This window comes from Hyperolius riggenbachi, chromosome 1 (assembly GCF_040937935.1).
Source record: "Hyperolius riggenbachi isolate aHypRig1 chromosome 1, aHypRig1.pri, whole genome shotgun sequence".
Lineage (NCBI taxonomy): Eukaryota > Metazoa > Chordata > Amphibia > Anura > Hyperoliidae > Hyperolius > Hyperolius riggenbachi.
In genome coordinates this window covers 300,533,823-300,553,268 of record NC_090646.1, presented here as the reverse complement: position 1 = coordinate 300,553,268, position 19,446 = coordinate 300,533,823, and the positions used below count along the sequence as shown (strand labels likewise).

The following is a 19,446-nucleotide window of genomic DNA, read 5'->3' as shown; positions in this document are numbered from 1 at the left end:
GTCTCAAGGTGTGATTAGAGGGGGGAATAGATGCAAGCAATGCACTGGCGAGGTGATCAGGGCTGGGGTCTGAGGGCATTCTGAGGGTGTGGGCGGGTGATTGAGTGCCCTAGGGGCAGATAGGGGTCTAATCTGATAGGTAGCAGTGACAGGGGGTGATTGATGGGTAATTAGTGGGTGTTTAGGGTAGAGAATAGATGGAAACACTGCGCTTGGGTGGTGATCTGATGTCGGATCTGCGGGCGATCTATTGGTGTGGGTGGGTGATCAGTTTGCCCGCAAGGGGCAGGTTAGGGGCTGATTGATGGGTGGCAGTGACAGCGGGTGATTGATGGGTGGCAGTGACAGGGGGTGATTGATGGGTGGCAGTGACAGGGGGTGATTGATAGGTGATAGGTGATTGGCAGGTGATCAGTGGGTTATTACAGGGAAGGACAGATGTAAATATTGCACTGGCGAATTGATAAGGGGGGGTCTGAGGGCAATCTGAGCGTGTAGGCGGGTGATTGGGTGCCCGCAAGGGGCAGATTAGGGTCTGATCTGATGGGTAACAGTGACAGGTGGTGATAGGGGGTGATTGATGGGTAATTAGTGGGTGTTTAGAGGAGAGAATAGATGTAAACGCTGCGTTTGGGTGGTGATCTGATGTCGGATCTGCGGGCGATCTATTGGTGTGGGTGGGTGATCAGATTGCCCGCAAGGGGCAGGTTAGGGGCTGATTGTTGAGTGGCAGTGACAGGGGGTGATTGATGGGTGATAGGTGATTGGCAGGTGATTGACAGGTGATCAGTGGGTTATTACAGGGAAGGACAGATGTAATTAATGCACTGGTGAATTGATAAGGGGGGGGGGGTCTGAGGGCAATCTGAGCGTGTGGGCGGGTGATTGGGTGCCCGCAAGGGGCAGATTAGGGTCTGATCTGATAGGTAACAGTGACAGGTGGTGATAGGGGGTGATTGATGGGTAATTAGTGGGTGTTTAGAGAAGATAACAGATGTAAACGATACATTTGGGAGGTAATCTGACGGCGGGTTTGCGGGCGATCTATTGGTGTGGGTGGGTGATCAGATTGCCCGCAAGGGGCAGGTTAGGGGCTGATTGATGGGTGGCAGTGACAGGGGGTGACAGGGGGTGATTGATGGGTGATAGGTGATTGGCAGGTGATTGACAGGTGATCAGTGGGTTATTACAGGGAAAAACAGATGTAATTAATGCACTGGGGAATTGATAAGGGGGGGTCAGAGGGCAATCTGAGCGTGTGGGCGGGTGATTGGGTGCCCGCAAGGGGCAGATTAGGGTCTGATCTGATAGGTAAAAGTGACAGGTGGTGGTAGGGGGTGATTGATGGGTGATTGATGGGTAATTAGTGGGTGTTTAGAGGAGAGAATAGATGTAAACAATGGATTTGGGAGGTGATCTGATGTCGGATCTGTGGGCGATCTATTGGTGTGGGGGGGTGATCAGATTGCCCGCAAGGGGCAGGTTAGGGGCTGATTGATGGGTGGCAGTGACAGGGGGTGATTGACGGGTGATTGACGGGTGATTGACAGGTGATTGACAGGTGATCAGGGGGATAGATGCATACAGTAAACAGGGGGGGGGGTGGTCTGGGGGGGGGGGTCTGGGGAGAATCTGAGGGGTGGGGGGTGATCAGGAGGGGGCAGGGAGCAGGGGGGGGGGATAAAAAAAAATAGCGTTGACAGATAGTGACAGGGAGTGATTGATGGGTGATTAGAGGGGTGATTGGGTGCAAACAGGGGTCTGGGGGGTGGGCAGGGGGGGGGGGTCTGATGGGTGCTGTGGGCGATCTGGGGCAGGGGGGGGAGAAATCAGTGTGCTTGGGTGCAGACTAGGGTGGCTGCAGCCTTCCCTGGTGGTCCCTCGGACACTGGGACCACCAGGGCAGGAGGCAGCCTGTATAATACACTTTGTAAACATTACAAAGTGTATTATACACTTTGTATGCGGCGATCGCGGGGTTAACATCCCGCCGGCGCTTCCGTATAGCCGGCGGGATGTTGCGGCGGGCGAGCGGTGACAGGCGCCGGCGGAGGATCGCGTCACGGATGACGCGATCGCTCCGCCCATGCCCTTAGAAGGACCGCCGCCTCTGTGGGTGAGCCGGTCCTTCAGGGCTCCACTTCCCAGCCGCCTCTGTGCGTTAGGCGGTCGGGAAGTGGTTAAGACTATACCAAATCCAATGCTCCAATATGGGGAAGCTTCTCTGTTTGCTGTTTTTTTTTTTTGTTGTTGTTGTTTTTTAAGTGTGGTGTCACAGTTCACTCATCTCTTCAACTACAAGAAAGGCCCAGGAGTAGTCTTAGCTACCGCAATATCTATGTTACAGCAGGGCCCTTATTACACTTTCTCTTACAGGGCTATGGAAACCGTTTTGCCCATGCGATAAAGCGAGGTGCAAAAATTAAATCATGCCTAGCAGAGGATGGTTTCAATCCATCATCCTCTGGGTTATGGGCCCAGCACACTTCCACTGCGCCACTCTGTTACAGCAAGGCCCTAATGACACTTTCTCTTAAAGAGACTCCGTAACAAAAATTGCATCCTGTTTTTTATCATCCTACAACTTCCAAAAGCTATTCGAATGTGTTCTGGCTTACTGCAGCACTTTGTACTATCACAGTCTCTGTAATAAATCAACTTATCTCTCTCTTGTCAGACTTGTCAGCCTGTGTCTGGAAGGCTGCCAAGTTCTTCAGTGTTGTGGTTCTGCTATGAACTCCCCCTTCCAGGCCCCTATATACACACTGCCTGTGTGTTTTTTTAGATTAGAGCAGCTTCTCTCTTCTCTCTTATCTTTTACAAGCTGGATAAATCGTCCTCTGAGCTGGCTGGGCTTTCACATAGTGAGGAATTACAGACAAGGGCAAAGCTGTTTGCAGGAAGAAAAGAGCAGCCTGAAACTTCAGTGCATGAGAGATGCAGGGGGAAAGAAACACACAAATGATCTCTTGAGATTCAAAAGGAAGGCTGTATACAGCCTGCTTGTGTATGGATGTATTTTCTATGTGTGGACATACTGTACATCAACCTACTTCCTGTTTTGGTGGCCATTTTGTTTGTTTATAAACAGACTTTTTAAAACTGTTTTTAACCACTTTTAATGCGGCGGGGAGCGGCGAAATTGTGACAGAGGGTAATAGGAGATGTCCCCTAACGCACTGGTATGTTTACTTTTGTGCGATTTTAACAATACAGATTCTCTTTAAGGGGCTATGGCCGCCGATTGGCCCATGTGGTAGAGCAAGGTGTAAAAAATAAAGTACACCTAGCAGAGGATGATTTCGATCCATCAACCTCTGGGTTACGGGCCCAGCACACTTCTGCTGCGCCACTCTGCAGTCTGCTTACATTTGTATACAATAAGAAGAGTACATTAGTTGAAATAGTTACACTACAATCTATGTTACAGCAAGGCCCTAATGACACTTTCTCTTAAGGGGCTATGGCCGCCATAGCCCCTTAAGAGAAAGTGTCATTAGGGCCTTGCTGTAACATAGATTGTAGTGTAACTATTTCAACTAATGTACCCTTCTTAAACTTGAAGATTGTATACAAATGTAAACAGGCTGCAGAGTGGCGCAGCAGAAGTGTGCTGGGCCCATAACCCAGAGGTTGATGGATCGAAACCATCCTCTGCTAGGTGTACTTTATTTTTTACACCTTGCTTTACTACATGGGCCAATCGGCATCCATAGCCTCTTAAGAGAAAGTGTCATTAGGGCCTTGCTGTAAGCAGAGTGGTGCAGTGGAAGTGTGCTGGGCCCATAACCCAGAGGTTGATGGATCGAAACCATCCTCTGCTAAGCATGATTTAATTTTTGCACCACGTTTTATCGCATGGGCAAAACGGTTTCCATAGCCCTGTAAGAGAAAGTGTAATAAGGGCCCTACCGTAACATAGATTTTACGGTAGCTAAGACTACTCCTGGGCCTTTCTTGTAGTTCAAGAGATGACTGAACTGTGACACCACACATAAAAAAAAACAAAAAACAAAAAAAAAAAACAGCAAACAGAGAAGCTTCCCCATATTGGAGCATTGGATTTGGTAAAGTCTTAAGCCATTAATGTGTTGTAAGACACAAGTAAGCTTTAGGTTAGCAAGAATGGATGCATGGCCACCTAGCTTTTCATCCTTCCCAGGCCAGCTAGGCTGGCTTCAGCCTGTAGTGTTGGTGGTATAGTGGTGAGCATAGCTGTCCTCCAAGCAGTTGGCGTGGGTTTGATTCCTGACCAATGTATGTGAGCGTGCTTTTGACATCCTACAAATCCCTGGAAGACGAGATCCTCCGGAGGAGGAGGGAAGGAGGGAGTTATATAGGGAACAACAATCAGCCAGAAGCAAGCTAACAAGCCTACAAGAGCCTAACTAAGCTTTCTCTAGCAGAGTCTGTCAGCAGCTGTCCCTTGACTAAATACTGTAGGCAGATGAGTGAGTAAAATGGCCGGAGAACCTTGACTTTTATAAGGGGAGGTGGGGCTCCAGGAGTGAGTGTAGTCTGATAGGCGACAATGTGCCTGCTGACTGTGATGTAGAGGGTCAAAGTTGACCGTAATGGAGCATTATGGCGGTGAACCAAACTTCCGCAAAAGTTCGCCTTCACCGGCGATCGCGAACCACCCAAAGTTCGCCTGGAACAGTTTGCGGGCGAACCGTTCGGCCCATCTCTAGTAGCAGGGCAGAAAGTGCTAAGCATGTGTATAATACGCTTATCCTTCCATGCCAATACCATTTCTTCACTGTCAAGTTTCCAAGCACGAACTTCACAACTCTTCACTTTCAATTTTTTTATTTCACTTGGTAAACCTTTACGATTGGGCATGACCGTTCCAGTTATGTGAATTTTTTCTTATAGTAACTCTTGTGCCAATATGTGGTATAAAATCAATCTGTAAATAAATGGTATCCATGTCCAGGAGTGGCTTGTTTCAGATTTGTACAAAGATGAAGGACAATGCGAGCTGATAATGGCAAGTCTGGCCTTGGCAAGCTTTCCGTAGTTGCAGATCTATAATACGGGTCAAACGCAAAGAGGTATCCAGTCTCACAATCAGCCATAGAAAACACTTGTAGCCCCCGCTTTCTTGGTTTCTGAGGGTTGTACATCTTGTACTTTGATCTTCCTTTGAAACTAATAGTGCTTTCATCAATCACTACATTCCTATGGGGTACAATCAGACTTCTGCATCTTTCTTTCATATGCTCTGTCAAATTCCTGACCTTCCAACCCCTTAGTTTGAGGGCCTTCAGGACCACTGATGGGGGGTGAAACATGTAGCATCCAATGGATCTGACTAAATCGCTCACGAGAAAAAATATCTCCAAAAAAGGGGGTGTAATTGATCCACCAAGTTGAGAAAAAATCCTAGATAGATCCCCTTTCTTGCAGTGCCATCCTAAGAATTACTCCAAAGTATGCCTTTATTTCCTGCATAGTAACATCAGTCCAGCTCCTCCAGATGGATCTGGGTGAAGGAGGTTTATTTTCTAACTTCCTTTTTGCATAATCATTTGTTTCATTAATAATTTCTTGTAATAGGGCCGGTGTAAAAAAAAGCTAAAAAAAACACTGACAGTTTCTGGAACATTAGCTGCAGGTAGTGTTGGCGAACAGTGTTCGCTACTGTTCGGGTTCTGCAGAACATCACCCTGTTCGGGTGCTGTTCGAGTTCGACTAAACACCTGATGGTGTTCGGCCTTTTAGTTCGGGTTCGCCCAAACTACTCAATGCCCCCGAACAGAGCCCCTGTTCGGCCAAACAGGGCCCTGTTCGCCCGAATACGGCCCCCCTATGGGGTCGCAGGCATAAGGGGGGAGCATGCCCCGATCGGGGGGGGGGGGGGGGGTCGGAAATTCCCCCCACCCCCTCCGCTAGAGCTCCCCCCTCTGCCCCGCTTCCCCATAAAAAAAGTTTGCGGAAAGTTAATAGTACCTGGTGGCTGGCTGGCTGGCAGTGACTAGGAGACGCGTTGAGGCCGGGCAGCGGGCGGTTCAGCGGTAGTACCCTTGTGGTACTTCCGCCCTTTCTCTGACCTCACGTTCTCTACGTGATGACGCATACGAGGGTACGCGTCATGCGTACCCTCGTATGCGTCATCACGTAGAGGACGTGAGGTCAGAGAAAGGGCGGAAGTACCACAAGGGTACTACCGCTGAACCGCCCGCTGCCCGGCCTCAATGCGTCTCCTAGTCGGACTCCTCCTCACTCATCTCACCACTGCCAGCTAGCCAGCCAGCCACCAGGTACTATTAACTTTCCGCAAACTTTTTTTATGGGGAAGCGGGCAGAGGGGGGAGCGCTAGCGGAGGGGGTGGGGGGAATTTCCAACCCCCCCCCCCCCGCGAAAGGGGCATGCTCCCCCCTTATGCCTGCGACCCCATAGGGCCCCGAAAAGCGGCATGTTTGGGGGTCCCATTGACTTCCATTGAGTTTGGGGTTCGGGCCGAACATGCCGAACATCTGGTCCATGTTTGGCAGAATGGACCCGAACCCGAACATCCAGGTGTTCGCCCAACACTAGCTGCAGGCAGTTGTACACACAGTAAAGGGAAAAGTATGCAGCAAGCAGTCACTGGTAGGAGAGAAGCTTGCCCATTTTCTGTGATCACCATCACCTTCCCCACCTTCATCAGCCTCATCAATATCAGTGTCATCACTGTAGCAATAATCATCATAAGTGACAGTATAGTCACTGTCATCACCAGAATCCTGCACATCTGATCCTGTGCTGCTGTCCTCCATAAGTCCCTGTGCCACCTAAGCCGCTGACATTTTTCTGTTGCCTGCTACAGAGGATGCTATTACTCCACTCTGTAAGGAATCTGCAAGGAATCTTTAAGAAAGAACCTGCAAGGGATCTGCAAGAAAGAACCTGCAAGGGATCTGCAAGGAATCTGCAAGAAAGAACCTGCAAGGGATCTGCAAGGAATCTGCAAGGGATCTGCAAGAAATCTGCAAGAAAGAACCTGCAAGGGATCAGCAAGGATTGTGCAAGAAGTAATCTGCCAGGAATCTGCCAGGAAACTGCAAAAAAGACCCTGCAGAAAAGCAGCAACAAAATAGCAGAATTGATTCTGCCACTTCCTGCCAGCGTTGATTGCGCACTTGGGGCAGGTGGGTACCACCTGTGTGGGCATGTAGTCTTACATGCCCACTATACAAGGGGAGAGAGATCGGGCATTGCCGGGGGGGCAGATGTGCCTGCAAACCGCCGCTGAAATTATGTCCCGCTCTGCGGGACATACGACAGGAACGGGAAATTTGCGACATCCCGCTACGCGGAGCATACGAGTGGAAAGGGTTAACACACGTTAACAGAAAGACTAGTAAATTCCTTAATGGTCTCATGTTGTCTTTCTTATCTAAGGAAGCAGTGGAGGTACTTGATGCCCCTATTTTCAAGGATGAAATCGAGACGGCTATGCTTACCAGTGGTGCTCGGATAACGGAAAATTGTATACTCACCTAACGGTAATTTTCCTTTCCATGTGCATCCATGGCAGCATACATATGGGTTAAGCCCCACCCCTACCAATTAACAGGACCTTAGCTATAAAAGAAAGTGACCCCTAGCGAGCAGCATTCTCATTGACTAGCCGAACCGGAGAACAGCAAAAAGTCAACAAAAGGAAAGGGAGGGAAATCCCTATGCTGCCATGGATGCACATGGAAAGGAAAATTACCGTTAGGTGAGTATACAATTTTCCGTTTTCCATATGCCTCCATGGCAGCATACATATGGGATTTAACTAGCATAAAAAAAGTAAGGGTGGGACAAGACTTGCTGACCAAAAATAATTGAAATTAAGGCTTTAACAGATTCAGAAAAAACTTTCTTTCTAAATTAAACTGAAGCGGAGGCTGCTGGAGTGACTCTGAAATGGGCAATGAAAGTATGGACAGAGGACCATTGGCAGCCTGGTGAATCTTTGCCCGGATAGCGAAGGTGGCACAGGGGACAGCTGAGAGGAGTGCACTGTGATGCCACCCAGAGGGAGAAGGTCACAAACCCTGATAATAGGCTAGCCTTAATAAAAAGGCTTTCTTGATTCATTTGAGCCATGAAGAGATCTTTTGAGTTTGATGTTAGCTGGCTCTTTCTCAGACCTGATGGAATTATGAAGAGCTGTTCTGATTTCCTGAAGCTCAATTGTTACATTCACATAGGCTCTAAGTGTTCTTGCAACATCTAGAACATGCAGATCAGAGGAATTTGTATCCATAAAAGATGGCACTGCCCGATCCTGATTAAAGTGAAGCCCGGAAGTGAAGTGCTGTAGTGGTCTCAAAACTACTGAGTAGGATGTCAAGAATGAGCCCCTAGATCCTGGAGCTCGGAAACTCTTCTGTCCTAAGAGATAGCGACTAGAGGCATAGTTATTAAGGTTGTTAAGTCTCATCTCCTACAGTCTTCCACTGGGTCAAAAAGAGGTTTTGCTAGGTAACTGAGAACCTGCGCAGTTCCCACTTTGGAAAAAGGTTGCAATTAGGATGCTTGTTCTTGGTGGCAGCCTTCATAAATTGAACTATTAGAGGGTGAGAGACCCAGCAGTGATCCGTCAAAGCAGAGATGGCAGAAATCTGCACTTTGAGAGTGCAAGCCAATTGTTTTTATAGGCCAATCTGGAGGAAGCTAAGAATATGTTGTGCTGGTGGACCCATTGGGTCTAAATTATTTACCAGAGCAATTGAGAAAAAATATTTTCCCAGTTTGTGGTAGTTTTCCCTGCTTTTAGCAGTGTGTTTATCAATGATTCTGAGTTTACCAGGTCTCTAAGCTTCCTCCCACAATCCTTAAACCATTAAATCAAGGGATTGAGGAGACAGATGATAAATTGAGTCCTGGGAAAGGGGGTTTGGTCTGACTGGAAGAGGAATAGGAGGTTCCAACTTCAGGCTCCAAATTAGAGGGACTCATGACTGGCATGGCCAAAATGGACCCACCTCCAGGAGTACCACTTGTTCTAGGAGGAGTCTCAGAATTTTGAAGATAAGTGGAGTTGGAGGAAAAGAACAGAGACTATTCAGAAATTTCAGGTGTTGCCAGAGCACCCTGAGCCCTTGAATGTTGGGGCGAATCTCCTCGAGCTGGCATTTAGTTGATGTAGGTTGCCATCAGGTCCACCTACTCAATGGTCACAGATCACTCTGGATATATTTTATTGAGTGGCCACAAGCTATTGCCTCAGTCCCCTTGATTGAGAAAATCTGCCGCAGAGTTCTGAGGCCCTATGAGATAAACTGCCATGATGCTGCAGAGATTGCTCTCTGCACTGGAGATAATATTGCTGACCTCTAACATGAGGAACAGACTCCTTGTGTCCCTCTGCTACCTGATATCAAAGACTGACGTCTCATCCCAGTGATGGCTGAAGGTCTGAAGCACCATATAAGCCACCCTGTGTTTGAGTATATTTGCAGTGATCAATCAGCTTTGTTTTGACTATTTTACCTAAGCTAATAAGACCTGTAAACATGTCAAACCATGCTTGTATGTTTACGAGTTATGGGTGAACGATTGGTTAATAGTTGTTGAGCTTGTGTTTAGCCACCACCGCAGACAGTCTCATCGTGGGAGTGAGAAGGATGGTCTGAGAGCAACTCTGGTGGTTTCATTGATGGAGAAACCCTAGTTGGAATAGGCAGATGTGCCAGTGAACCCATTTGACCATCTGGATTGTAGATGACGAAGTGCCCAGGAGGTGTATACAACACCTTGATTAATGAATATAGTATGATAATCAGCACTCGCAAACTTTTGGCAGCAATTTTCTCATCTGGTTACTGCATTGGATATAGATTGGAATCTTGCTCACGGAAAGATTAGGTCCTCAGAAGGAGTGAGGTGGCTTTCCTCCTTGTTTGTTAACCAGCCAAAGACAGACTTTGAAGAATAATCTGTTGCTAACACAGTAGAGCCTTGGGATCTGAGGCTAGCAACAAAAGATTGTCTAAATAGTGATAAAGTCCTAACTTTGCTTTCTCAACTGAGCCACCAGACACACTAGTACCAAAAAAGGTTGTCATGGCTGTGATAATGTCGAGATGGAGGATGGTTACTGGAGAAGAAGGTTACCAACTGCATGGTGGAAAGAAGTTTGAAATAATGAATGTATCTGCCAAGTCATTTGTTGTAACTCCATCTTGAATGTTTTCAGAAAGATGAAGATTTAGGAATTTCAGATCCAGTACTGATCGCAGATCACCTGACTTCTTTACAATGAAGAGAGGAGAGTAGACTTCCTGAAAGTGCTCCTCTTATGGAACCAACATAACAGCCGTTTTCTGCAATGAGTCATGAATGTAAAAGAGCAGGTCTCTGTAAAGACAAAGTGACTAAGTGGTGGAGTGAACTTGCACATCCAAGAAAAACCGAACCACTCTGTATCTGTGGCCCACTCGTCCTTTATTGTTTTTTGTCCAGATAATATGGAACTGCTGAAGTCTTGCAGCTACTATCTGGACTTCAGAATTGTCAATAGGACTCTGCGCTGGCTGCTTTGTGAGCTTATGGAGATTAGCATGTGAAGTTTGCCAATTCCTATGGTCTGGTCTTTCTTTCCTCAATGTCTTCTCTCCTTTGGTATAATACCAGCCTTGGTGACTGTTGGTTGCCAGATCCAACTTGTTACTAAAAAGATTTCTTCCATCAAACAGAATTTTAAACACATTTTGTTGGAAGCTGGGATCAGCAGACTAGTTTTTTTTTTTTTTTTTTTTTTTTTTAACAGACCAATTCACTGTCATGGCAAAAAGCCTGGCATATTAAGTGGACTGGACAAAATCTATAGCCGCTTCCCTAATAAACTTAGAGACAATATGAACGTTCTCTAAGCTGCCAGGATAGAATCAGAATCCTTGTCCACTTCCGTGGCAACTGAAGATAGAGCCAGGGCTGGTTTACATGCCCCTCCAGTCGTTGTATACACCATCGTTAAATCTATATCACGTTTATGGTCTAGGACATCTTAAAAAGTAATCAAGACTTGTAACCTTACATGGCATGCAAGACACATGACTGACATGTCCACCATGGAAGTGAACACTAGGACTGGAGAATTTTCTTGAAGAAAGGATGATGTTTGGAAAGTCTGCTTTTTCAGGAAGGACTTTCTCCTTACCTTTTCCCATTCATCTTTATTTGATCTCTTTCAAGACAAGGCTGGGAGGATGCTTGGGGACCAAAGAGCCTTCATAGTAGTCCACTGATTCCTGGACAGCCTGCTTTATCATCTTGGATGTGTGCATCTGGTGGAACTCTGGCTCTTTTCCCATCTGGTGGAAACAGATCTACTTTACTGATTTCCCTGGCATGGTTCTGTCGCCACAAAACCAGCAATCTGGGGGGCTATGGTGCCTTTAACTGGGACCTGATCCTCCAGTTCCCAGGCAGGTTATTTACCTGCTCCTTGAGCAGGATCCTAAGTGATGATATAAAGATCTAAAGCAGGATCTTAAATGATGACAAAGAACTAATGTCCTATAACTGTGGTGGGAACTTGCCCTCCATTGTTCTCTTCTTCCTGGGCTTGTATATAAAAAGTACAGCCCATTTATGGAAGGTGTGCTCTCTTTTTTTGTAGAAAAGCGGGGTCACTTACCTGTATGACTCTTACCTATTGACCTTAGAATTATCTGTTTCTGGCACAGTGTGATCCAGAATGCAGTCCAACGGACGCAAGAGATGAAATGAGTAAGATAAGAGGTACATGAAACGTTGCAGAAAATAAGAAATCAGATAATACTTTCATGCAAGGAATGCTATATCATTTATATTGCACATAGTACACAATACTGTTCATATAACTGTTTATAATGAGCATGGCAGATGATAAAATATAGTACATAGTGCTACCAAGATACTTGGAATAACTTACCTCCTCCTGCAGCTTGAGAAGCATTACATCAGAGGGACAGCAAATAATAGTGCCTTTACCTTTAAGCCAGACATAGAGGGAGGTAGTGTTGCAGCCAGCACAGTCCTGTGTGTATCCAGCCTTGTGAGAGGAGGGGTGGAGAGCTCAGCTGTGAGGAGATCTCTGCTGTGTCCAGAGCAGGGATTGGAGAGCAGTAGAGATGGGAAGTTCAGATCTTTTCAATGATCCGGATGATTCGAATCGGATCATTGAAGAGATCCGGATCTTTGATCCGAATCTCGGATCATTTTACTACCGGAAGCATTCGGGGGTGAAATGAACAGCAGGACAGGTCTGTGGACAGGAGAAGGGGAGGGAGTGGACACACAGAGAAGGGGAGAAGATGGACAGAGGGCAGGGAGTGGACAGAGAAGGGAGGAGGGACGAGCAGAGAGCAGAAATGTTTGCACGTAATACCCACATGCTGAAGTCATATGCTTTACATATATTTCACCTATATGTTCATCTGTACACTTTGAAAGAAAAGGTCGCACAGTGAAAGAAAGCATTCCCAGAAGATAAGTGCAGCTGTTTAGTGCCGAGTGCAGGAGGATTATATTGCCTTTCAATCACAGTGTCTGCAAAGTTACTGAGCTGTGCTGAGCCAAAAGCTTCCAATGTGTTCACTGTGCAGCACTACGGAACAGCCAGCCTATAATGGGCAGCACGTTATAGCCAGTATGTGTGCTCTACACACATCTGGCAGTGGCACCCATGTCCCCTCTCTCTCATCTACCTGTCTCCCTGCAAGGCTGCCTCCCTTCCAACAGAGCGATCCATCTCAGCTCTGCTTCCAGGACCCCGCTGCCTGCTGAGAGGGGGCGTGTCGCTCCTGGCCCCGCCCCTTTTGCGATCCGAATCACTCATTTTGATGATTCGGATGATGATCCGTTCATGATCCGGACAACACTAGAGAGCAGTTACTGCAAACACTTCCTGGTCTGATGGCTGTGCGTTCCAAGCTGGAATGCACTCTAAGCCATGTGCTTCAGAGCATTTCACTGTGAGACAGGTGAGTGGAATCACACTGAACACTCAGCAGCACTGAATACCCAGCAGGAGAGGCTGAACTATGCATTACATAATGGAGCCTGAGCAGTCAGCAGACAGAGCAAGAGATACAGGTGAGAGGGATCACACTGAACACTCAGCAGCACCAAACACCCAGCAGGAGAAGCTGAACTATGCATCACTAACCTGTGCAACTGCAGACAGCAGACAGGAAGAAAAAAAGGTGAGAAGGATCACACTGTGCTCTGCAATCGTATTTAAGTCATGCAGAGCAGCCATAAAGGGGGGAAAAGATCATTTAGATCAAGCTCCCACCATCACCCCAGATATAAGGTCCCTGAATAATTTGACATGTAGTCATGACAACAGGGCTGCGACCAGGAGAGGCTGAACCTCGCCGGAACGCCGCAGGAATGTCGGCGAGGTAAGAGTAAAATAAAAATAAATTAGCGCTGAAACACTAAGGAACCTGTTCGGAGGTGAGGACAAAAATGAGAATGCTGCTCGCTAGGGGTCACTTTCTATTATAGCTAAGGTCCTGTTAATTGGTAGGGGTGGGGCTTAACCCATATGTATGCTGCCATGGAGGCATATGGAAACCTCTTTTTAATAGTCGAGTGAATCCGAATTCTAATAGCCCGAAATTCAGATAAGTCCGAAGTTTCGAATTTCAACAATTCGGAAATTCGATTCGAATTCGGTATTAGGACCCATTATTCGTGAAAATTCTGTATTCGAACTGGAATCACGAACTGGCCTTTAAATTGCTTCCAAAACATCTTTTAAAGTAAATGATGCATGAAGCATCATGTTTTTTTTTTTTTAAAGAAAAACAGCAATTGTTTATGTGGGGAGGTATAATTAAAAAAGAGAAAAAAAAATGGCTACAAATGAACATCAGGGGGTTCCAGACAGCGGTCGTGAAGTGGACATTGTGTCCACTACACAACTGGGACATCACAGTTTTCAACCCGGACATTTTAAAAAAAAATACACTTTTTTTTTCAACAATATACAGCTATTGTAGTGGCATAATAGCTGGTGGCAGACTGGCAGCAGAAGATTTGTACTGTGTGGACCCTGGCGGTGGGAAACAAACTGAGACAGCAGCAGGAGGAGGAGGAGGTAGATGCAGCTATTGTAGTGGCGTAATAGCTGGTGGTGGCAGACGGGCAGCAGAAATTTTTTTCTGTGTGGACCCTGGTAGTGGAAAATATAGACAGCAGCAGGAGGAGGAGGAGGTAGATGCAGCTATTGTAGTGGCATAATAGTTGGTGGCAGACTGGCAGCAGAAGATTTGTTCTGTGTGGACCCTGGCGGCAGGGCTGTATTTAGGGTTTGGGCTCCCCTAGGCACCCCAAACCTATGGCGCCCCCAGGAGGACATTGGCGCGCCGACGGGCGTGGCCACAGAATGCAGTGGGCGTATCCATAACACAGTGGGTGTGGCCAATTAAAATTTCCTAGTAAGAGAGTGCAGCCCAAAGTCAGTGGGGCCATGGCTTCTCCCTGGGTATGAGTAAAGTGACCCTAAAAAAGCAAGTAGGAAATGTTCCCCCCCCCCAACCCCCCCCCCCCCCACCACCACTCATTAGCCAGTGTTCTCTCGCACAAAATAGTGGTAGGTATTAGAGTGTGAGCTCCCCTGAGAAAAGTCAGTAACATGACTGTTCTCTGCAAAGTGCTGCAGAAGATGCCAGTGCTAAATAAATACATAATAATATGGTAGGACATTAGACTATGGCAGAATTAGATTGTAAGCTCCTCAGAGGATAGTCAGTGACATGACTACGTACTCCATGAAGTACTGCTGAAGATGTAAGTACAATATAGTATAGTGGTATGGCAGCATGATGGCATAGTGGTTAGCACTCTCGCCTTGCAGCGCTTGGTTCCTGGTTCGAATCCTAGCCAGGTCAACAACTGCAAGGAGTTTGTATGTTCTCCCCGTGTCTGTGTGGGTTTCCTTAACCGGTTCAGCGCCGCAGTGCCGAAAATCTCATGCATCCGAGCAATGTTCACCTCTCATTCATTCGCCTATAACTTTATTGCTACTTATCACAATGAATTGATCTATATCTTGTTTTTTCCGCAACTAATTAGGCTTTCTTTGGGTAGTACATTTTGCTAAGATTTATTTTTTTCTAAATCCATTTTAACAGGAAGATTAAGAAAGAAATGAAAAAAATTCATTATTTATCAGTTTTTGGCCATTATAGTTTGCAATTAATATACGCTACCGTAATTAAAACTCATGTATTTTGTTTGTCCATCTGTCCCGGTTATTACACTGTTTAAACGATGTCCCTATTACAATTTATGGTGCCGATATTTAATTTAGAAATAAAGGTGCATTTTTTCAATTTGCGTCCATCACTATTTATAAGCTTATAATTTTAAATAATATAATAACATATTCTCTTGACATGCATATTTAAAAAGTTCAGACCCTTAGGTAACTATTTATGTTGTTTGTTTTTTTTTGTTTTTTTTTAATAAAACAATGTATGTGGGTAATTTTTGGTGTGGGAGGGAAACTGCTAATTTTAAATGTAAGATAATATTTTTTTTTTATTAAAAATGTATGTGGGTGCAGTTTACTATTTGGCCACAAGATGGCCACAGTGACAAAAGTCCTGGATGCGAACGATCTCGCATCCAGGAACTAAAATGCTGGGGAGAAGTTTCCTGGGGGCAGAAATACCACGCTCTCTGGATAGAAAGCGTCGGTATTTCTGCGGGGAAGTTAGATCGGTGAATGGGAATTATATTCCCATTCACTGGTTGGGGGGCTAGCGGTGGGCGGCGGGTGCGCGCCCGATCGCGTGCACCACGCAGGGAAAGCAGCAGTGCCTATCTGGACGAGAAAGCTCGTCCAGATAGGCCGAACCGGTTAAGACACTCTGGTTTCCTCCCACATCCCAACAACATACGATACAGATAACTATAATATTAATTGGCTTCCCCTAAAAATTGGCCCTAGACTACGATACATACATACACATATGACTATGGTAGGGACTAGATTGTGAGCCCCTCTGTTAGACAGTTATGTGACAAAACAATACATACTCTGTACAGCGCTGCGTAATATGTTGGTGCTATATAAATAATTAGTATAAGTACAGTATCCAGGTCTATAGGTGTCCAAATGTAGACATACTATAGGTGTCCCCAGTATAGATATCCAGGCCTATAGGTATTCCCAGTTTAGGTAGTAGTCAGGGGCGTAACTAGAAATCACTGGGCCCCCTTTTCGAAAATTTGGATGGGCCCCCCTTCCCCCATAGGTGCCAAATAATCATAATGGGGCAGCGTTTCCCCATAAAATAATCGTAATGCAGCAATGTTTCACCATAAAATAATTGCAATGTGTGCAGCATTTCAGCAGAGAATAATTACGAGTGCAACAATTCAGCAAAGAATAATCGCAATGTGGGCAACATTTCACCAGAAAATAATCGCAATGTGGGCAACATTTCACCAGAAAATAATCGCAATGAGTGCAACATTTCAGCAGAGAATAATCGCAATGTGGGCAACATTTCACCAGAAAATAATCACAATGTGGGCAGCATTTCAGCAGTAAATCACACAGTGGGCAGCATAACACCAGTGGGTTGGCTGGGTGAGCGGGTAGTGGGCTGCCTGGGTAGCTGGGTGAGTGTGAGAAAATGCAGAAAAGCCGCCGCGTCTGCTGAAAGCAAGGCGGCTGATTCCACGTCCAACGCGGCGGTTTGCACGCGTAGGCACACGTCTGGTAGTGTGGCAGAACGCGGAAAAGCCGCCGCATGTTCTAATAGCAAAGCGGCTGTTTCCGCGTCCAAGGTGGCAGTTTGTACGCAGCAGCGTGCCTTTGGAGTGGCTGGGTCTGTTAGTCCACATAGATGGATGAAGAGCTACGCGCGCGTGGGCCAGAAGTCAGGACCTTTATACCAGCAGGGGAAGTGTCAGCTGATCAGGACGATCAGCTGATTCCTGCTGGACTCATGATTGGCTGAGTGGCTAGGGCAGGGCAGCAGTGTTCAGCTACTATATATTCTACTTGCTTGTCAGTTGCTGGTTGTCTGCCATTGCAAACACTTTGTGGAAGCATTCAGACCATAGTCAGATCCTTACAGTGTGTTTGAACCAGGAGGACTTGGGAAATTCACACTTATTTGTTAGACCAGTTCCAGGGTGTTGAGATCAAGGCCCTCACACCCCAGACTAGGAATACTGTGTATCTTCTGTGTATTCTCTAGCATAGTTCCAGGGTGTTGTGATCAAGGCCCTCACACCCAAGACTAGGGAACTGTATTGTCTTTGTGTTATATTCCAGACTAGTTCCAGGGTGTTGATGATCACGGAACTCACACCCAAGACTAGGAAATTGCATTATCATTTATGTTATGCTCCAGACTAGTTCCAGGGTGTTGGTGATCACGGAACTCACACCCAAGACTAGGGAATTGTGTTATCATTTATGTTATACTCCAGACTAGTTCCAGGGTGTCGAGACTACGGACCTCACACCAAGACTATGCATTGTTTTATATCTGTTACTACCTTGGGAACTATCTCTCTCCCTTAAGAGATAGTCTCCTGACCTGCTAGTGACATCCACTCTTCAGGTGTCACTCCTGTGCAGGTTCCTTCTACCTTCAGCCTGACTCCACCCCTTGGAGAATCTCAGGCTGTTGGAAGGTTCCTGTGTCAACATAAGCAGTATTCCAGGCTGCTTCTTATCACCTGCTCAGCAGGTGCATTACTCAAAGTATTACTGTTACACCAAACACTCATATACCTATAGGTGTCCAGAGGTTAGCAATATATCTGATTATCGGTGATAATGCAGATCATCAATAATCGGGTATATATCTGCATTCTTGGTGATACTGCAGATCACCAATAGTCAGATTCTCTCTGCGTGCTGACACCAATCGTTACAGAATGGCAGACCGAACCCAAATGGATGCACTGTATAGCCATGTTGAAGTCCTGACCACCGCGGTAAACCAACTTTCCGCGGCAGTTTTGAACCAACAGACCCAGATATGTCAGATATTTGGGGCTATTCAGGAACTTCAATCAATGCGATCTCCTCTTAGCATAGACATACGTATGCCTGTACCTGAAAGGTTTTCAGGCGACAGATCTGACTTTCGGAACTTTAGAAATAGAGTGTTATCATACTTTGAGTTAAGGCCTAACTCGTCTGGAACCGTGGCACAGAGAATTACTTTCATTAAGACTCTGTTGTCAGGGTATTCCCAGACCTGGACATATGGTCTTCCTATTGGGCATCAGGCCCTGACCTCAGTGGATGAATTTTTTGAGGCTATGGCTATGATTTACGATGACTCAGACATTGCCTCGACTTCTGAACGGAAGCTCAAGCTTCTGCGTCAAGGTAAAGGTCCGGTAGAAAATTATGCTGCGGAGTTCAGGAGGTGGGCAGTCTCGGCTAGATGGGACGCATTTGCCCTCCTGGACTGTTTTTTGGCCGGTTTGTCAGATACTATTCATGAGGTAATGATAGGCCATCCTGAGCCCGAATCATTGGATGAGGCAATTTCTTTGGCGATACAGATAGATCGCCGTTTGCGCCACCAGAGACAGGTTCGTGGTAGAGAGGCCAGAAGGTCTATCTTACGCGACTCTTCTTGGTCTCCCTCACCCCCAGACGAACCTATGCAAATTGGGTACACAAGGCTGAGTCTGGGAAAGAGGAGTCACAGGAGCCCAAAGAAGAACGCTTTATATGGGTCCTCTAGACCAGACAAATGCCACCACCTGGGGGGAGTCAATACCATAGGTGAGCATGGTTCATCGCTGAACGATGGTCGGCTGATCCTTCCTTGTTCGGTTACGTGGGAAGGTCGGACCAAGTCCGCAGAAGCCATGGTGGACTCGGGTTCAGCAGCGAACCTCATAAATTACGATTTTGCTAAAAGCTTGGGGATACCTTTATCCGCACCCGACCGTCAGATTTCGGTCACCGCGGTGGATGACTCTCCACTGCGCAGTGCCCAGTTTCTTGCCCAGACCGCCCTCCTGTCATGTTGTTTAGGGGCAGTGCATACGGAGAGTTTACAGTTCTTGGTCCTGCCGATGAAGGGCTCTGCTGTTGTTCTCGGTATGCCCTGGTTACGGCTTCACTCGCCGCTGATTGACTGGGCTTCAGAGCAGCTACTGAACTGGTCAGCCCATTGTCAGGAGCACTGTTTAAAGAGGGGTGAGGCGGATAATACCAAGATACAGGTCGCAGGAAAGACAGGACAGTGTACAGATATTTCTAACGGGTCCTGTTCCTCACAGTTACTTCTCATGCATGAATCAGATAGCAAAAGCGCCAAAGCAGACGCTTTAGACAGGGGTTTTGGGCCCAAAATCTTTCTATCACCGAAAAGACAAGCTGACAAAAGATCATTTCAGGTGCCCCTGCTCAAGCCAGCAGTGCAGGTGGATTCCACTCCCTCCCACCCTGTGTTGATTGATGACCGGCCTGAGTATGAGAT

The 19,446-nt window shown here is 46.6% G+C and overlaps 1 protein-coding gene across 2 annotated transcripts in view; it reads left to right on the top strand.

Annotated features, from left to right (window-relative positions):
* Positions 1–12,880: 12,880 nt before the first annotated feature.
* Positions 12,881–19,446, top strand: part of LOC137548783 (protein-lysine 6-oxidase-like) — a 244,923-nt gene continuing 238,357 nt past the window's right edge. Inside the window, exon 1 of one of the 2 annotated variants that reach the window (XM_068271168.1) lies at positions 12,881–12,948. In XM_068271168.1, the coding sequence (XP_068127269.1) occupies positions 12,918–12,948 (31 nt within the window). In that variant the 5' untranslated portion in view covers positions 12,881–12,917. Of the gene's footprint in view, positions 12,949–12,996; positions 13,061–19,446 lie in introns of those variants that run through there. The other variant, XM_068271167.1, reaches the window with a different exon arrangement.